The sequence below is a fragment of the Genypterus blacodes genome, unplaced genomic scaffold (assembly GCF_046128005.1).
Source record: "Genypterus blacodes isolate CSIRO-AG114 ecotype Tasmania unplaced genomic scaffold, CSIRO-AGI_Gbla_v1 ptg000021l_1, whole genome shotgun sequence".
NCBI lineage: Eukaryota > Metazoa > Chordata > Actinopteri > Ophidiiformes > Ophidiidae > Genypterus > Genypterus blacodes.
This window is the reverse complement of record NW_027466834.1, coordinates 8,583,416-8,600,186: the sequence shown is the minus strand read 5'-3', so window position 1 is coordinate 8,600,186 and position 16,771 is coordinate 8,583,416. Positions and strand designations below refer to the sequence as shown.

Sequence of the window (16,771 nt, the reverse complement as noted above, 5' to 3'; positions counted from 1 at the left end):
CCCACGCCCCTCCACGTTTCCTCCACATGCACTCTGATGATGCAAAAAAAGCCAGCAGTTTGGCAACAGTTTGGCCTGTGTACCCTCATCCTCCTGCACTAACAGCCAAACCCCACAGCTTGGGGTCAGAAAGCCTGGGTGGTTTATTGCTAGTATGAGGGGATAATGGCATTGACCTATGAGATGAGAACTGAAGGCCTGTAATACATACATCTTTTTAGGTTGGACTACATCCCTTTCGGATGGATTTCCTAAGGAGACAGGCAATTTGATCCTGTGTTACCAAAAACCACATCCCCCCACAGACACACGTACACACTCACTCACCGAGGTAGTTGTCGTCTTCTGGCTTTCCAGAGTAGCTGACCTGTTTGATGTCAATATTGGTGGCTCCGGCAGGAATACGAACCACTGTGTTGTAACCTGAAAAAAAGTTAAATAGGGAGAAGAAAAAGAGAGAGAAGAGAGACAAAAATGTCAAGTCTCATAGGGGATAGTGTAGCCACAATAACATCAGTGAGCAAAACCACCTTGACTTCTATAATAGTTTCACTATGCTACAGAAATCCCAGTCAGGGAAGTCTGGTTCCAACCGCTGGGGATTTAAATGTCACACTTAAAAAAAACACCCCCCCAAAAAAAGTTCTAGTCCTCTCAAATAACCTGCAGGAGGCCTTGTTTTAGTCTCAGAGGCCTGACCATGAAATGATATGTAATTATTCCCTGGACCTACCTTTGGCCTGTAATTACTACAGAGCATGTTGTCGTATTATAAACGTACACAGAGGACGAGAGAGAGCGAGTGCGGACATCAGGGATACGGATGAAATGGCAGGTATGACACGTGTGGAGAGCCAAAAAGAAAACATGAGGAAAAAGAATCTGAATCTCAACGAGAGTCTTTACACTTTCTTTCATCTTCAGTGATTTCAAATTTAGATGCAATAATCCACACGGGAATGATTTGCACGTTACTTTGTTTATTTGTCCATCTGGAGAAATGATTGGGATTGAGCATTTGCTTTGCAGGCAGAGCGTGTGCATGCATACATTGTAGTATTTATCAGATGGACTGTAGAAACAGTTTCTTTATAATTGGTGATCTTTACTGTGAAATGTTTGGTCGTGAGGTGATTTTGACAGATTACGTTGCATCATGTTCAAGTGTTGCGATCAAGGGTTTTATGATTTGGACTCAGTCGCAGTTTTATTTCAAATTTGGGATTGCAACCAACACCTTTTTAAGTTAGGTGCCACCTGGCCTTGCTTGTGCCTCCAAAATAAGAGACAAAATGAATGAGAGGAAAGGTGTGAAAAGATGATTATCCTGAAACCACGAGCCACTCGGGGGCAGCACTGGTAAAGTTTCCCTATCTTCCTCACATCAGCCAGGCAGATGTATTCACACACACAAGCACACACACACACAAGTTTTCACTCTCACACACATGCAAATTTCAAACAGTGTTGTTTAATAGCAAGAGAACGCTATTCTGTATCCTACAATCACTCCTTTCCAAAACAAAACACTTCTCTCCTGTTCGCTGTTACTCTCTCATGACAGATTCCCTCGCTAATCAGCAGGGACAGGAAGAACATAACCACACAGTGGCACATGAACTTTCAAAACCACCAACACAATCCCTATCTGAGGAAGCCACATGGTATCCACAAGCCTTCAGAGGCTCTGTAGATCCCTCAGCTTAGCAAAATGACCACACACACAATCCTCTGCCACCACAGAGTGACCCAGAAATGAACAATAAACACACCACCCGGGAGGGGGGGCTGAACCCATAACCATGTTTCATTCAGAGATTGCTGAGGTTAACCTCAAAAATTTGACTCTTTGCCACTGGAGGAGAAAAAGAAAAGATGTAGTAGTGTTTGTGGCCCACTGAGGAAATCTACTGATGCACTCACACGACAAAACACGGATAAGCTCAAAAAGCTCTGCGGGTTTCATATGAACAAACAGTAAATCTTCCTGTAACACCAACAACTAAATGCACATCTGAGAAAGCTTTTATTTTTCAATCAATTTAAGCCCGCTTACAGCAGCGAGAGAGACAAAGAGCACAGGAACAGAAACGGACAAAGGGAGCAGAAAGATATCGTTCCTGGATTAAACTCCTGCTTGAGGTCCCTGTCATTAGTCTGAGCCAAATTTCCAGCACTCTATGCTCTAGCCAACAAACTGAGAAGAGAAAGCAGATGGATAGAGATGCTTAAGTTCAGGGCCAAACTAATACAAAGTAAAGACAGCCGAGGCCACACCCAAGGCCTTTATGCTAATGCTCGTGCTCTTTTGCTGCCCAGACTTAAAAAGGATTGGATGCAATCAGCGGTTGGCTCGAGCTGAGGAGCGGCATTAAGCAGGACAGTTCAAAGGAGGTCGTGTCAGGTTGGTGCTTGACTAAACGCATGAGAGAGTGGGATGGCTGGGTTCATCAGTGTCTAAGACTTAAGTAGAAAATTAAGCTATCGTCAGTGTTACCTGTTGTGTTGAACCTATTTCAAGAATGAAAAATATCCTTAACCCACAACATTTAGTCTCTTGTAGGTCTACTGGTCCTTAACTTGAATATATGTTGTGTCCAAGTCTTACTTAGGTCCTCTATGTTTACTGCATATCAAATACATCATAACTCAACTGCTCAAGCTGTTGACACACAGTCTGGTTAACAGCACCACCTTCTTTTCATGCACTCAGCTATTAGTGTAACGCAAGAAGGGGCGACTTACCATACTGAGCATCGTTGAAAGTCCCTGCCAGGGTTTTACACGACGAGTTGTCCCCGCCACACACTCCGCACTTGTCGTTCCTGGCCTTGGAGTTGAGCACGTGGTCGCAGCCTGCTTGCTGAGAGAGCAAGCACAGGAAGAAGATTGACTGAGATGTGACAGGGCATACTTCAAATGATTGGTTTAGATGCGATTCTCCATCAATATCACCATCATTTCTATCAGCCAAATTGTAGTTTTGACATATTCTAGCTGACAGCACTCATCACAACGAGAGGGAGCTAAGGCCGAAGCCAGATGATAGTGAGGTTCGTGCAAGCGTGTGTTTGTATGCACGGTGTATACAGGAAAAGGGGAGAGAAGAGCTACCCTGCAGAGGCCTTGAACACAGATGTCGAAAGTGTCTGGTCCACATGGCGTGCCGTCAATGACGCGGTCCTTCAGCTGGTAATACGTCATAGTCCCAGCGACACGACAGAAGAGCTTACAGCGATCCTTCATGAGTACTGGAGAGGGGAAGAAAAGAAACAATGGCGTCAAGATAATGCCTAATTAAGTGAATAACTTCATGCAAAGCATAAACAAAGACAAGAAGGAGAAGAAGAGATGCTTGATGAAATAACCATACCACCAAAACACTCCACATACTTGTCTTAAGGCAAATTACATTTTTTTTACCAATTGCTCCACTAGAATAGCCAAAATTCTATCCTTTCTTTGGAAAAATTGCTTTGTCTTTGACAGCACACTGCCTGGCTTGGCCTGGTTGCTTGTATAGCATCAATTAAATGAATGAATCACTTAGACTTGGTGGTCTTTGCCAGATGGTAATCTTGTGTAGCTGGGCAAGCTATCTCAGCAAGGAATGAGATACTCCAACAAAAGGAAGGCTGCCAGGAAGTTCATATGGAAAGGCTGTGTGCTGATTTAACGCTGCTGTGGTTTAGTATCATCTGAGGATTTACCCGTTGCACCTCTAATCATGGGTATTCAGAGTATGATAAAGAAAACATTCACTGACACTGGCATGCGTTGAGTCAAGACATGAAAAAGGGACGCATGCATTCATTCCCATCATCTTGTTTGTCTGTTAGTAAAGTAGTGGCAAAAGGACAAAGATAAATGTACAAATAGGTCTAAATGTAAAATAAAATGGATTTGAAAAAGGACAGCTGCACCAAAAGCATACAGTCAGATGTTGCAGCTCAAACTACCACAAAGCATTCTTTGCATTGTAACTAAATGCTTCACGTCGGTGTACTCACTGCCACTGTACTTGGGGACCCAGCGGACGGTGGGAGGTAGACCATTGATGTTGAAGTGCTTGCCGTCGAACTGAGTGCACTGCTCTTCGCGGAAATCTTTCAGTCCACGCGGACACGGCTCAGTGTTGCAAGAGCGGAACTTCATCCGACGACCCACACAGAATTTGCCGCCATTTCTGGGCCTGGTGTGAGACAGAACGGATCACACAAACACTGGGCAGTAAGTTTACTCGTATTTGACTGATGGTGCTTTATGAAAGTGTTTTGATTAACACTTTGAGTTGAAGTGTTGAAGATCTAATACACAATAAGCCATTATTGGTTTACAAGCTCATTCATAAGTGTGTAACTGTTTGTGCTTTGTTTGCGATTCTTCCTTACTCAGGCTTATTGCAGTCTCTGATCATGCTCCGTGTTCCTCCACCACAGGATCTGGAGCAAGCGCTGTATGGTCCCCAGGGTCCCCACTCCCCGTGGACTGGCTGCAGGTCCAACTCCTTGTTCACACACATCCCGTGTCTGCAATACTGGACATACACACATGGACACACATGCACACAGATCCTGTTGAAAGAGTGTTGTTGTCACGTCAGCTGTGACTGTTACTCAACAGTCCTAAGATAAACACAGACTGTGTCGAGCACAGCTGGGAGTGTTGTTCCTCCTTAATTCAGTGTTTAGATGTAAAACTATATACTCAAAGAAACGCTTAGCCTGCTATTGTTGACCTTCTCAGAATGCATACAACTCCTCCAGCTGTGGGAAGGATGACAGCAAAATGGGAGGTGTGTGTATGAGAGAGAGAGAGAGAGAGAGAGAGAGAGAGAGAGAGAGAGAGAGAGAGAGAGCAGTTCAGAGGACGGTTAATACAATCACAGTGTAAAAGGCTTAGATTTCCGTCAAGCCATTTCCCCCCAAATCAACTAGATTACAGATGTGACTCGCCAGTTAAAATGCTTAATGTACATTATTATACATAGTAGATTTCAAGAGTTCTCTCATAACGTAGAGCCAGAATGACAAAATATGGTGTCTGGTATCAAATAGTTGGGACCCACTGACCAACCTTTGCCAAGATGTACTAAAAGTGCTTTCATAAGCAAAGCATAGCCGGGCCATTTCCCTTTGAGGGTAACCAAATCCTCATCTCAGTGACTAAGATATTGGAGGGTCCTGTGCACAGAAAGAATGCAGGACAAGACGGCGTCTGTCTGGGGACGCGGCCCTCCGTCCAGCCACAAAGGCATGGTGAGCAGTGGCATAAGTGATAAGGAAACTCTAGAGTTGTGATAACAAGAGGTACAAAGTTCATTACTGGCTTTGACATCAGGAACTCTGCTCTCCAATTGCTTTCTGTTAGGATGCACATCTGTAAACCTATAGCCAGTGAAGGGTTTCACTCTGATGTTGACAAGCAAGTTGTTCATTTCACTGCCAGCATTTTCCAGATGAAAAAATCAACATGGCCACACACAAGACATTCAATCTTCAGGAAAAATTTAGCCTCTCCTGAAATGCTGCACACACACACACACACCCCTGGAGACGAGAACAGAATCATCTGAGAACTGAGAGCACAACGGTGGGATGCTTCAGTGGATTTTCATAATTACGCTATTAAACCGGGGAGGATATCAATCAAAGTCGTCCCCTGGACACTGGCCAATCTGGCCTGTGTCTACTTGGCTATAAACGCACAAAAGCTGCAGCCATGACCCTGGGTGAACACCTGCAAAACTCCATGTGCATACACCCAAACACATGTAAACATACAGGAACTTTGGCACTACTTGCACTACTGTTATCTTCTGCAAGTGTGCATGAGCATTTTACCCCCCTGTGGGTCTAATGATTGAGTGTAAAGTCTACGCATGGTGACAGCTGTGTGTTAACAGCTGCAGGCCACTGACTAAACAAGCCACAAACATTTCCATAATCCAGACACAGCCTGAGTAATGCCCTCGATGTTTCTTCTTGTCTGACTCCACTGTAAATGAAAACTCAAGACTTAGTTCATTTAGTGAAGGAATTAACAAAGGATTTAATGGATTTTTTTTTTTTAAATCTGCATGAACAGACCATGAAAGGTAGAGCAGAGTGATTCCATTATTTTAAGTCTGCTCAGCATAAAAAATAGACTACTTACTTAAATGTAAGCTGGGGAAGAAGTTCATGTGATTGGTCGATGGGTATCACATGACACCAAACTTCTCTACTGTTGTTTTTGTGAGAGTATTGCCTCATACTTTAGGTTCCATAACCCTACCCCTTGCCCTTAAAAATGTATAAACTTTAAGTATTCCTAGGCTGTTGTGCATCTTAGCTCAGCCAATAACGATGGTTGTGCCTCATGAATATTCAAGAATTTTCCCCTGGCTCATCTTCAAAAGCTTTTGTGTGGACCTCTTATGAGGGGGGATTTGATGTATTTGATGTAATGTGTGTGACCCTCCACTAGGGTGGCTCCTTGGCTACTAAGGACCAGGCTGGCGCAGTGGTTCAGGCATCGACTGAACACTGGGTCAGTGAGCTTCAGAGACATTCACTGAATTAGTCAATTAACCTGGAAGCCCAAGGAGAGAGAGAGAGTCACACAATCTAAAAGAACGAAAGACATTGAGCAGGCACCGGTCTTGGTAGGTTCAGCGAACTCCTTAAGACAAAAGGAACACACACATTTTAAGGCAGGGTGACTTTTACACAGCGAAATCCAGAATTTTCCAATCTCACACCAGTGAGTTCCCTTCCACTTGCATTTTTCCTGCACTCCATCTAAGGGACTGTCAGCCTGGACCTGAGCATCCCCTCTCTATGCAGCCACCCATCCCCCTTATCCCCTTATGGGAAATTGCAAGGGCCATGCTGGGACCACCGCAGTGCAGCCAGGCGGTGGGACCCGAAGAACTGTCAAACACAAGGCAGACTGTCTGTCAGAGAGGACCAAAGCCTGTGTAAGCCTCTGAGGCATTCCACTCCCCCCGCTGGCACCCTGTGTTTACAACCGTTTTGTTTGGCTTGAAAAGGTGATGTGGGTGAAAAGAAGAAAGAACGGAGGGGGAGTGGAAGGAAGAAAACATCTGTGTGGGATGATGTATGTGTGTGTGTGTGTGTGTGTGTGTGTGTGTGTGTGTGTGTGCGTGTGTGTGTTTGAGCAGGCACAAGACTGGCTGCGTATGTGCGCAAGTGTGAACGCATGTGTGTTAAGTGCAAGAGTGATTGCTCAGAGTCATTTGGGGGCCACGCTCAATTCCAATTAGCCTCTCCTTCCAAAGCACCCTTGAAGGGAAGCCATGGAAAAGCTCAAACAAGCCTTAAGAACATCGACGGACTCTTTCCTAGAAAGATCGTCAAAATTTGCCCTCAATTGGGAATCTGGTGAGACATTTGAAGGCTTTGTGAGAGAAACCTGGAGAAAGCGGTCCAGCTGTGACCAACAGATGTTTCAAATTAGGAATTTCACAAAAACATAGGTTGACTCACCAACACATACGTAGACACGTGCATGTGTGCATGAATGTACTGTACCTCACATACACGCATTCGCACATGTATGTATATGTACTGTCCCATGCAAACCAAACCCCCAGAAAATAAGAAGAACCAACTCAGCAAAGGAGCTTCAGGGAATCGTTTCCAGCGTGTTAACCCTAATAGAAAGAGAAGGAAGACGTATCTAAGGACAGCAGCATCTGCTCTAAGGTCTTCAGCCGGCTAGTTCAGAGGCAAGCACCCTGTAATTGCCAGGAAACTGTTGCAGAGAGTACCTTATTTCTGAACCCAAGCCATACATCACCGCAGGAATGAGAAGGCAGAGGACTGATTTAAAAAGCCCTCCGCTCTCTCATTTTAACACAGCCATTTCCAAAAGGCATCACCTTTCATGTTGCGGTATCTTTCTCACAGCTCTGGGTTCGGAGTTCACTTTAGTGTCTATGTCCCTGACACTCCCTCTTCATGACAAGGGTTCAAGCGGATTTTAACCAGTGAATCTCCAAACCTTATCACTGTAAAAGTTTTAAAATGTTTCTAGCTGTTGAACAATGAAATGTGGTTCTGAGTTCATGGTTGAATAACGCAGACAAAACATAGAATAAAGGACACACACCATAGCTTGACTTGTATGCATGGGACACTGAAAATAGCCTCAATACCAAATCAAAATCTAAAACATCAGGAGTTATTCCTCACAATCCCACTTACAGACCACCGCCAATGATTTCCAATATGCCATCATCATTCACTATTACATGCCCGTCTAGTAATAGCAAAGTGTTGAGTGCTTTATTTTGATAGTCAGACAGAAGTGAGAGATGATACAGAGCCCTTGAGCGTTAAAATTAGGGATTCTCTACAAAGCCTTCTTTCTGAGGGCAGGGAGGACTGGAAACAGGCCATATGACAGCTGTTATTACAGACTTGATTTACACACTGTCTCTTTTTTTCCGTGTCAGATGAGCTACGCATGTTTTCCTCTCGGTTTTATATTTCCTTTTCGCCGTGTTGAAAGGCGACTAAGACGAGACGAAGGTGAGCGAAGGAGTGAAACGCAACATGACGCGACCGTGACCCCAACCCACCTCTTCTCCTGCCGTCTCTGCCATCCTTTTGTTTCCTACCATCATCTAATTTTTTCCACCACCACACATGCCCTTTTCTGCCTACACACCTTTTTCCAATGTGGTGTAAGAGTTGGCATTGGGAGGAATGAGAAAGTTTTTGGCTTTATCAGCTGTTCCATTCACTTAAGAGACAGAAACACTCCTCCTGTCAATCATTCCTGCTTATCATAATCTCTGCATCAACACTGTGACTCACATTCTCCTTTACACTTTTCGCTATTGTGTCATATTTTCCAGCCCAGCACTTTATTTCCAGTTCATATAATGTATCAGATTATACAGTATATTGAGAGAGAGAGCGAGAGGGAGAGAGAGAGAGAGAGAGAGTTCTATTGCATTACTTTTCTGCAACAATTTGACACCGTCATCATCACGGAGAATCATATACTGTACATCTCTCCTTTGACAATCTGTGAGGCCAACAAATGAAAGCTCTGCTCACTGACTACCGGACACTGTAATTCCATCGGCACACTGTGTGAATGCTAAAACAACAGCTCTCTTGTGAGCCTGAATCCACAGATATGTCTGCAATGATGGCAAATCAAAGTGGCAACATCCTGCAAATATCCAGAGATTAGTCGAGGCTGACACCGACACCAGTTACACAGTCTCAAGCACCAATACAGACCCAGACACACACACACACACACACACACACACACACACACACACACACACACACACACACACACACACACACACACACACACACACACACACACACACATCCCGTCCCAGCATCGTACGACAAGTCTGTCAGACTGCCAGGAGGCCCCAGCCAACTTTCACCGCCTCTGCCAGCAGACTCCATTCTGCCCAGGCTTTGCTTTTTAAGACCTCACTATCTCACAGTAACTAGCCGAAACCAGAGCAGGTCATCATTCTGTTCTGAGGAACGTTCTAGAAATCGTAAAAAAAAGAAAAGAAATCCCTTAATTAAGCTGCTCTTAAGAATGTCTGGGAAGGTTTTTGCTTTAAAAAACCTCAATGCTCATTGAGGTTTTTCATCACACTGAGTTATACTGGAAACACTTGAATGTTTCATTTTCTACATGCCAAAGCATCAAGGGAGCTTTCAGTCAAGACCACACTCAAGCTGACAATCAGACACACAAAACTGAGAACAATGAAAACATCAACAACAAAACATCACAGTTTATTCAACTTCAGACGCCACTCTTGCCGCCACTCTTGCCCCGACACCCACTGAGCGATGACATGGTGAGAAGCGGTGAAGGGATCTTCAAAGCGCAGGCCTGTGGACACAGCGCCTGGCTTTGGCATGACAGCCCCTTATTGACCATGCAGGATGGCCCCTAATCTACTCACACAGCCACACACACACACATACACACGTTTATATGTGTGCATGTGGGCTCTCAAGTACATAATATGTTCAAAAAAACATTCTGCAAGCATACTGTACAAATGAAACACACAAGAGTATCCACATGCACTTACACAAGTAGAGCCCTGCCACACACACACACACACACACACACACCCACACACACACATAGGCAGGATCCTTTTGAAGAGTGTGGGGGAGCGAAAAAGGGGGTAGGGGAAGAAGAAGCAGGAGAAGCGGGGATGGAGGGGAGGGTGGTGGCGGTATTTATAGACAACAAGTGATGGGATGCCCTCGTTAGTGCACGGCCCACTGAGCCAGATGACAGACGTGCCGCCAAGGGGTCATGTGACCACATTACTCACTCCAGCGCCCTGCGAGAGGGCCCGCTGGGCAACAGAGAGCCGTGAGGGGTGGGGGGAGGAGGAGGGGGGAGGAGGAAGATGGAGAGAGGGGAACAGAGAGTGAAAATGACCCATGAACAACACGGTGCTATAGTGGCCTTGACCATTTCAACTAAACTGTATACAAACTAACCATTCCAACTTGTAGGCGACTCCTCTCTCCTTCTTTCTGTGCTGCCCTCATTTCACACACCACGTTACAATCAAACAGGGAACTTCCCCAGGAGAAGCACACGGACTGTGACAGGAACTTTCTGGAAAATGGCTTTATTTTTACGAGAGATGTAACAGTTGGACTGACGTGTCAGACTCACGTGAGGCATCATAAAGGGGTTCCTGTGGTTTGTTAAGTCAATGCATGCTGCTAGTATGCCCCTATAGAGGCCACAGCTGTAATCCTCAAGATCTGACACCTCCCCTCCAAGGCCCTGCAGACACCTTAGAGCCAGGAGCCCCGACCTTGTAACTCATGACTCTCGCAGGAAGAAAGGAAAGAGAGCACAGACAATGATGAGGTGAGAAGGTGTGATTAAAAACAAAGCAGATTAAAGGGAAAGAGGCGTAAAGAAGGAGGGAGGAAAGGAGCAAGCTAGAATAGGGAATGGAGGAAACGTACAGAAAAAACAAAACGAGGAAGACAATGATCTGGGTTTGACGGTTATCAGAGTTTTGAGGATGAACCTACAAACACAGAGGCACCCACACAAATACACAAAAAAAACACAATGCACCCAAAATACCACATAAAAGAACTTCTTGTATGGGCAGGTGAGCGTCGGTGCAGGGCGCCCCTCTCTTTCAACTCGCTCTACTTCAAAGGGACCCCTGCCTCAAGATGAAGCTGGGCGCTCGGCACCGCAGACAAAAGTGATGCCATAACACACGCGCACACACACACACACACACACAAAAACAGACACAGGACACACACAATGAAATAAAGCTGTTATTATAATTGTATTTAACTATTGAAAAAAGATCTGATACAACTGAATTGGACAAGGGGACGAGAGAAATTAAGATTTATCCAATACTCTTGCTTTACTATATCAAAGCAAAACACTTTCCACTGTAACCTCACATCTCCTCGTGTGTTCTCCCACACACGGGCTCAAAGTGGCGTGGGAGCAGTCGTCCCAGGCCCTATACTGTTTAGCGCCGTTGTTGTAGTTGGATTAAGATGTTAGTTATCCCCTGTTAACCTCTCCTCGCTAGAGAGGTACCGATCAAGGGCCTAACATGATGAGAAGGGAGATGGAGCCACATGAAGGGTTACGAGAGCTATAAAACGCGCTCGGGCCCACACTGCAAAAACCTCCTTAAGGGCAGAAGGTTAAAGAGAGAAGAGAACCCTCCTCTCTTTCTCCTCTCTCTCATGCATGTTCCAAGTGTGAAACACCAGCCCAGGCGTATATGCATCCCCTTGTACCTCCTCCTCGCTCTCCTCTCCCTCTCTCCGCTCCCCGCCTCTTCCTCGGCAGAATCACTGATGTGAGGTCTTTTGTGCGAGCACTGGCTGGCCTCAGCCCTGAGCTCCGTTATGGCCTGACCACTGACCCACTCACCCGCCTTTTTAAAGAGGTTTTAGGGTCATGGGTTCACAACAAGGTGACTCAGCTGTGAACGGCAGGCGGCATCCTCTTTCAAAGGGCCCACGTCTTCACCTTTCCCTCTCAAGGCTCTCTCTCGCTCTTCCCCTCTGTCTCTCTCTCTTTTTTTTTCTTTCGTCTCTCTCTCTCTTGCTGCACCCCCCACCTCCCCCCCTTCCCCCTTCCATGTATCCTCAGTGACTGACCCGCCGTCTCAGCCCTAATTAGCATAGCATCCCAGAGCGAGGAGAACATGAAGGCTAATGGGGGTTGGGGCCCCACAACAACACTGAGGCTAAAGCTTCAAGTTTCTAACCCAGGCCATCACCTGACCACATTTACATGGCTTCCTGCAACCACAATGCACACGCAGAATAATGCATGTTAAATTATTCCACTTTCTGGGTAGAGGAATTCAACTAGAACGCAACGGCATCAGGATTCAAAGAGGTGCAGTGGAGGTTCGGCTTGTGTCAGTGAAGTATTTTGTCGACACTTTGATGAAGCCAGCTTTAATAACAACGCTGATTGGAGAACAAAAGGAAACACATTCAGCGTAATGTGAGAAATCCAAGACAAATATTCAAATCAGAACTAAATTAAGTTCTAAATCATATTCCATCAGATTTCATGATTTCATGCAGCAAATATGTATCCTGTCATGCTTCAAACAAGAGCGGATGGATTGGTTTTATCGCACAGGATGATTGATCGTGTCAACTCATGCACCACCCGGTAAAAAACAACATACAGCTACATCACAGTTTGTGTTGTAGTAGTCATTACTACTATAGAGTAGGTGTATTGATTTAGACGTACACTTTTACATCAATCACCCTAAAACATCAGCTTAAGTGTGAAATTTGTGTCATTCTGATTTTTGTCTGGTTTCTTAAATAGACCGTTGCTTAGATTTGTGACTTACCATTCCATTTCCACAGTCAGTCCCATCAGCCAGGGGCATGTGCTGCGTGCGACATCCTTTATGGTCCCCCTCTGCACTCGTACACCACAGCCTCTTGCACTGTTTCTGCACAAACAAAAAGATAAGACCCATTACTGCATCAGACAACACCACAACATCCACTGCCCTGCCGAACTACTTCAAGAAAATCTCTTTATATCAATTCACATCAAAAACTAAAGCCGCTAAAAGAACCAGACAGGAGGCAGACAGCATAGCTTTCTCTGCCTTTTCCCTTTGAGGATCTTTTACTATGTCTTCACACTGACAGTGTTTGGTTAAGTCAAACAAATGTGTTCAAAAATGGCCCCTTGAGCCACCGGTCATCCAGGCCGCTCACCATACTAAGCATCAGCACAGAGGCACAGCTTGATGTAATAATGAGTCAGACAGTATATCTAAACATGGCTGTGTCATGCAAGTTGGAACTGTTCCATTCAGCTGGAACCAAAAAAAACCCATTCTGCACCCAATAACTCCTAATCCCTTACAGTTGAAGACAGGATTTGTCTTGCAGTTAGACAAACCTCAAAAATAACTGGAGGATGCAAAGATCCTGAAAATGTTTGCATTAGTCCATATTTACTAGGTGGCTTAACCTGCATCGTACATTAGAAAATGACATGAAAGCAGCAGCACAACCCCTGTACATCACATTAAATTTGTATTCTATGTCTATGTATACTGTATATATAGAAGCAGCGGAAAGGAATTCTTAACAAATGACCACTGAATCCAATTAATCATTGCTGATTGACCACAGAACCACAGGGAGGTGCACCGCTGGTACCAGACACACAGATCTGAGTACTGTAGGCTCATTATGCTGTTGCAGATGCCTACTTACACAACCAGGGGAGTCATAGCAAACCACTGGAGCTGAACATTAAAGTCAAAAATTCATTCATGTTGAAGATCAGTTTTGTTCTCCCAAGGAGGTAATCAGAGTCGATTTCTTGCTGAATGCTTCACTTTCTTTATTCTATGTTATCTCTAAGTTATTTCCTGCATGTCATGTTGCACACAGTGGGCTTATCAAACAGTTTTTATCTCAGGGAATGTGATGACATTGAGAGGCAACTGTACAGTGAATTTCCTGAGCGAATGAGGACAAACCTTTCTCATTGAGAAGATAGAGAAGGACCATCTCAGATCTACTTCCACCCAGAGCCTTTGTCTTCACTATTTGCATTTTGGGTTTTGCTTACTTTCATGCCAACTTACCATGTATGGGCAAATTTGGGAGCCTGGTCCAAACATGAGTTCACACTGTCTGTTGGCATTGTAGAGCTGACCAGGGAGGAGTGTGGGCAGCTCGTATATCCTTCCCACCGGCTCATCCAAGAGGCATTCTCCGTAGCCGGTGCTAAATAAGGAAACAGTGTGTGTGTTCAAAATGCAACAGAGAGCACAACCAAAGCCACACAGCTGTCCATTGCACAGTCAACACATACGAAAACATGCACAGGGACAACTCAGAGGATATGAAAAGAAAATTGTAGTTTCTAGTCCTGCTTAACCCCAAATAGTGTGTCACAACTTTCATATGAGGAAGGTCTGTGATCATCCTCAGTTGTGTTTTTCAATGTGGGTGGTCTTTAAGTTACCTTACAGTGAGACTTATATCACTTCCCCTCAATGGCCCGTTAGTAAATGCTGTCACTCTGAAACTGGAGTCAGGCGCCAGAGACTGAATCAAACAGCATTTTCATAAAGAACAAAATCCAGGGTGCATTTCTCTGTGCTGAGGGCAAACAAGAGAATTTGGAATCATAAAGCACCCTGATTAAGTTACATAAATCTGTGTCAGTGCCAACATTGCAGTATAATGACAGATTGTGTATCAGCCACACCCTTAACTCTGACACAGTAACACAGGCAACAAAGGCACAGCTGGACTAAATGTATGTACCAACAGCCTGCATATAAATTCAACCTGCTTCACGGCTGTGAAAAGGCCCTAGACCAACACGATTAGCCGCAGTCATCTATGCCTCAAAGGATTTGTTCTTTTTTGTTTACTTTCGCAGCAGAAAAAAAAGGAAACTGGCAGCTCAGACGTGTATAGATGTGTAATTACACAACATGTCTGCACCGCTCTTTCAAATTTCTTCCTGGATTGAGCCGCTGACACACCTGCACCATACAGCGTCTGCTGATGTGACAGGCCAATAATTACACAGGATTATCCTGAGTTACCGTCACTTTGTTTCTTTGCCTCTTTCATTGCCATGCCAAGATGTAGGAAGCTACTCAAAACAGTGACCGCACAATAAACAATAAACCAGTGGTGGAAGATACTCTCGATGACAGACCCATATTACATTGTCTTTCACCAGTTGGTCATCAGTCCAATCAGTGTCCTGGAATTATTAAATCTAAGACGGACAGACTGTGGGGTCAACGTGGTAATTTCTTTTCTCTTATTAGACATTGACTTTGTTCAAGAATGCTGTGTGGATTTAACACAGTGAGAGAATTCCCGTCTGGCACCAAAGGAGATTCCACACCTAGTAGCTATTGGGAGACTTGAAAGTGCGTTTACTTATAAAAGATGGCTTATAGTTGCTGTTGTGTGTTTTGTCATAAGAGAGAGAAAAAAGTAATTGTTTCCATCGACAGCATCTTGGATTTCCCCAAGCAGATAGTGCAAGAACTCTACTCGTATATCAGAATGAGTGTTCACACAGCGGATTGCATGACACAGAGCATCAGTGTGCAGTGTGTGATCAAAGGGTGCCGAGTAAGACGTAACAATGCTGTAAGGTCACATTTTTGGTTCTCGACAGCATGTGCCAGTTATTGCACATCCAAATATAAAACAAGATAATGACAGAGGCTTGGGTAAATTTAACAACATGCAGTATGTTAAGATCAAGAGAAATGGATGGCTTTCTTTTTTCGAGTGTTAAGAAGATTTCACATGGGAGTGTTTAAGAAAGGTTTCTGCAAATTCAGAATGTGAGGAACCGAGCGTCGTAATAGAAAATGATAGGGGCTTGCCCGCAACTTATCATCATGTGGTATCTGTCTCGGCATAGACAACAATAAGTGGGTGGCAACAGTCAAAGATTTACATTTTACTTTTACGCTGGGATTTTGTGGCCTAAATCAAACGGTAATGAGCCAACCAAGCAAAGAATGGCTGCTTTATGAAGTGGTTTACACATAATAACACTGAACAAGAGCGGGACACTTTTTTCATCAGCTCTAAAGGTGTGGGAGTTTTAGTTTGCATTATCAAAGTGACAATGAGATGAGGGAGGAAAGAAGAGAAGCCCTTGCCCGTTTGAAAAGGGAAGGGGATGTTTGATATGTGGCACGGCCCTCGGGTTTAAACTGATAAGAGAGCGGTGCAGGTTGAATTTGCTCATCGGGGAGAATGAGCAGTCAAAACACCGGTGTACTTGACCGGGGGCGGCCCTCTGAGTGGGAGTGGAAGGAGAGCTAGTTTGAATAACTGCTCCTCATTGTTAGCTGGAGAGCACTTGGACGACACTCTCAAGGGTCTTTCCCACCGCTGCAGCTCCCACACTGAATCCTGCACTGCTTTATTCTCCTCATACCTGCACTGTTTATAAAATGTCACACATATCTAACAAATAGGCAGTACTTGGTAACTTAAGCTCACAGTCACTGCCATTTAGATCGCACCTGGTCTGACTTTTGTGCAGCAATCGGTCAGGCCAAGCTGGTCAACACAGAAGGACCTGCACCGGTCTAAATAATGGAGAGATTCTCCTCATCTTTTCCTGGATCTTCCAAACTCTTCCCAGATGAGATCATCGCCTGGCTGGAAACTATGTGAAGCATAACCTTAAAAGTCGCACAGCG

General features: G+C 44.7%; 1 protein-coding gene across 1 annotated transcript in view; it reads right to left on the bottom strand.

Annotated features, from left to right (window-relative positions):
- The window catches only part of LOC142992015 (A disintegrin and metalloproteinase with thrombospondin motifs 20), a 48,241-nt gene that overhangs the window by 11,787 nt on the left and 19,683 nt on the right, over positions 1-16,771 (bottom strand). Inside the window, exons 10-16 of the mRNA XM_076142276.1 lie at positions 14,162-14,303; positions 12,899-13,003; positions 4,392-4,537; positions 4,011-4,192; positions 3,115-3,251; positions 2,746-2,863; positions 328-423 (exon numbers count right to left, since the gene is read on the bottom strand). Coding sequence (XP_075998391.1) covers positions 328-423; positions 2,746-2,863; positions 3,115-3,251; positions 4,011-4,192; positions 4,392-4,537; positions 12,899-13,003; positions 14,162-14,303 — 926 coding nt within the window. The remainder of the gene's footprint in view (positions 1-327; positions 424-2,745; positions 2,864-3,114; positions 3,252-4,010; positions 4,193-4,391; positions 4,538-12,898; positions 13,004-14,161; positions 14,304-16,771) is intronic.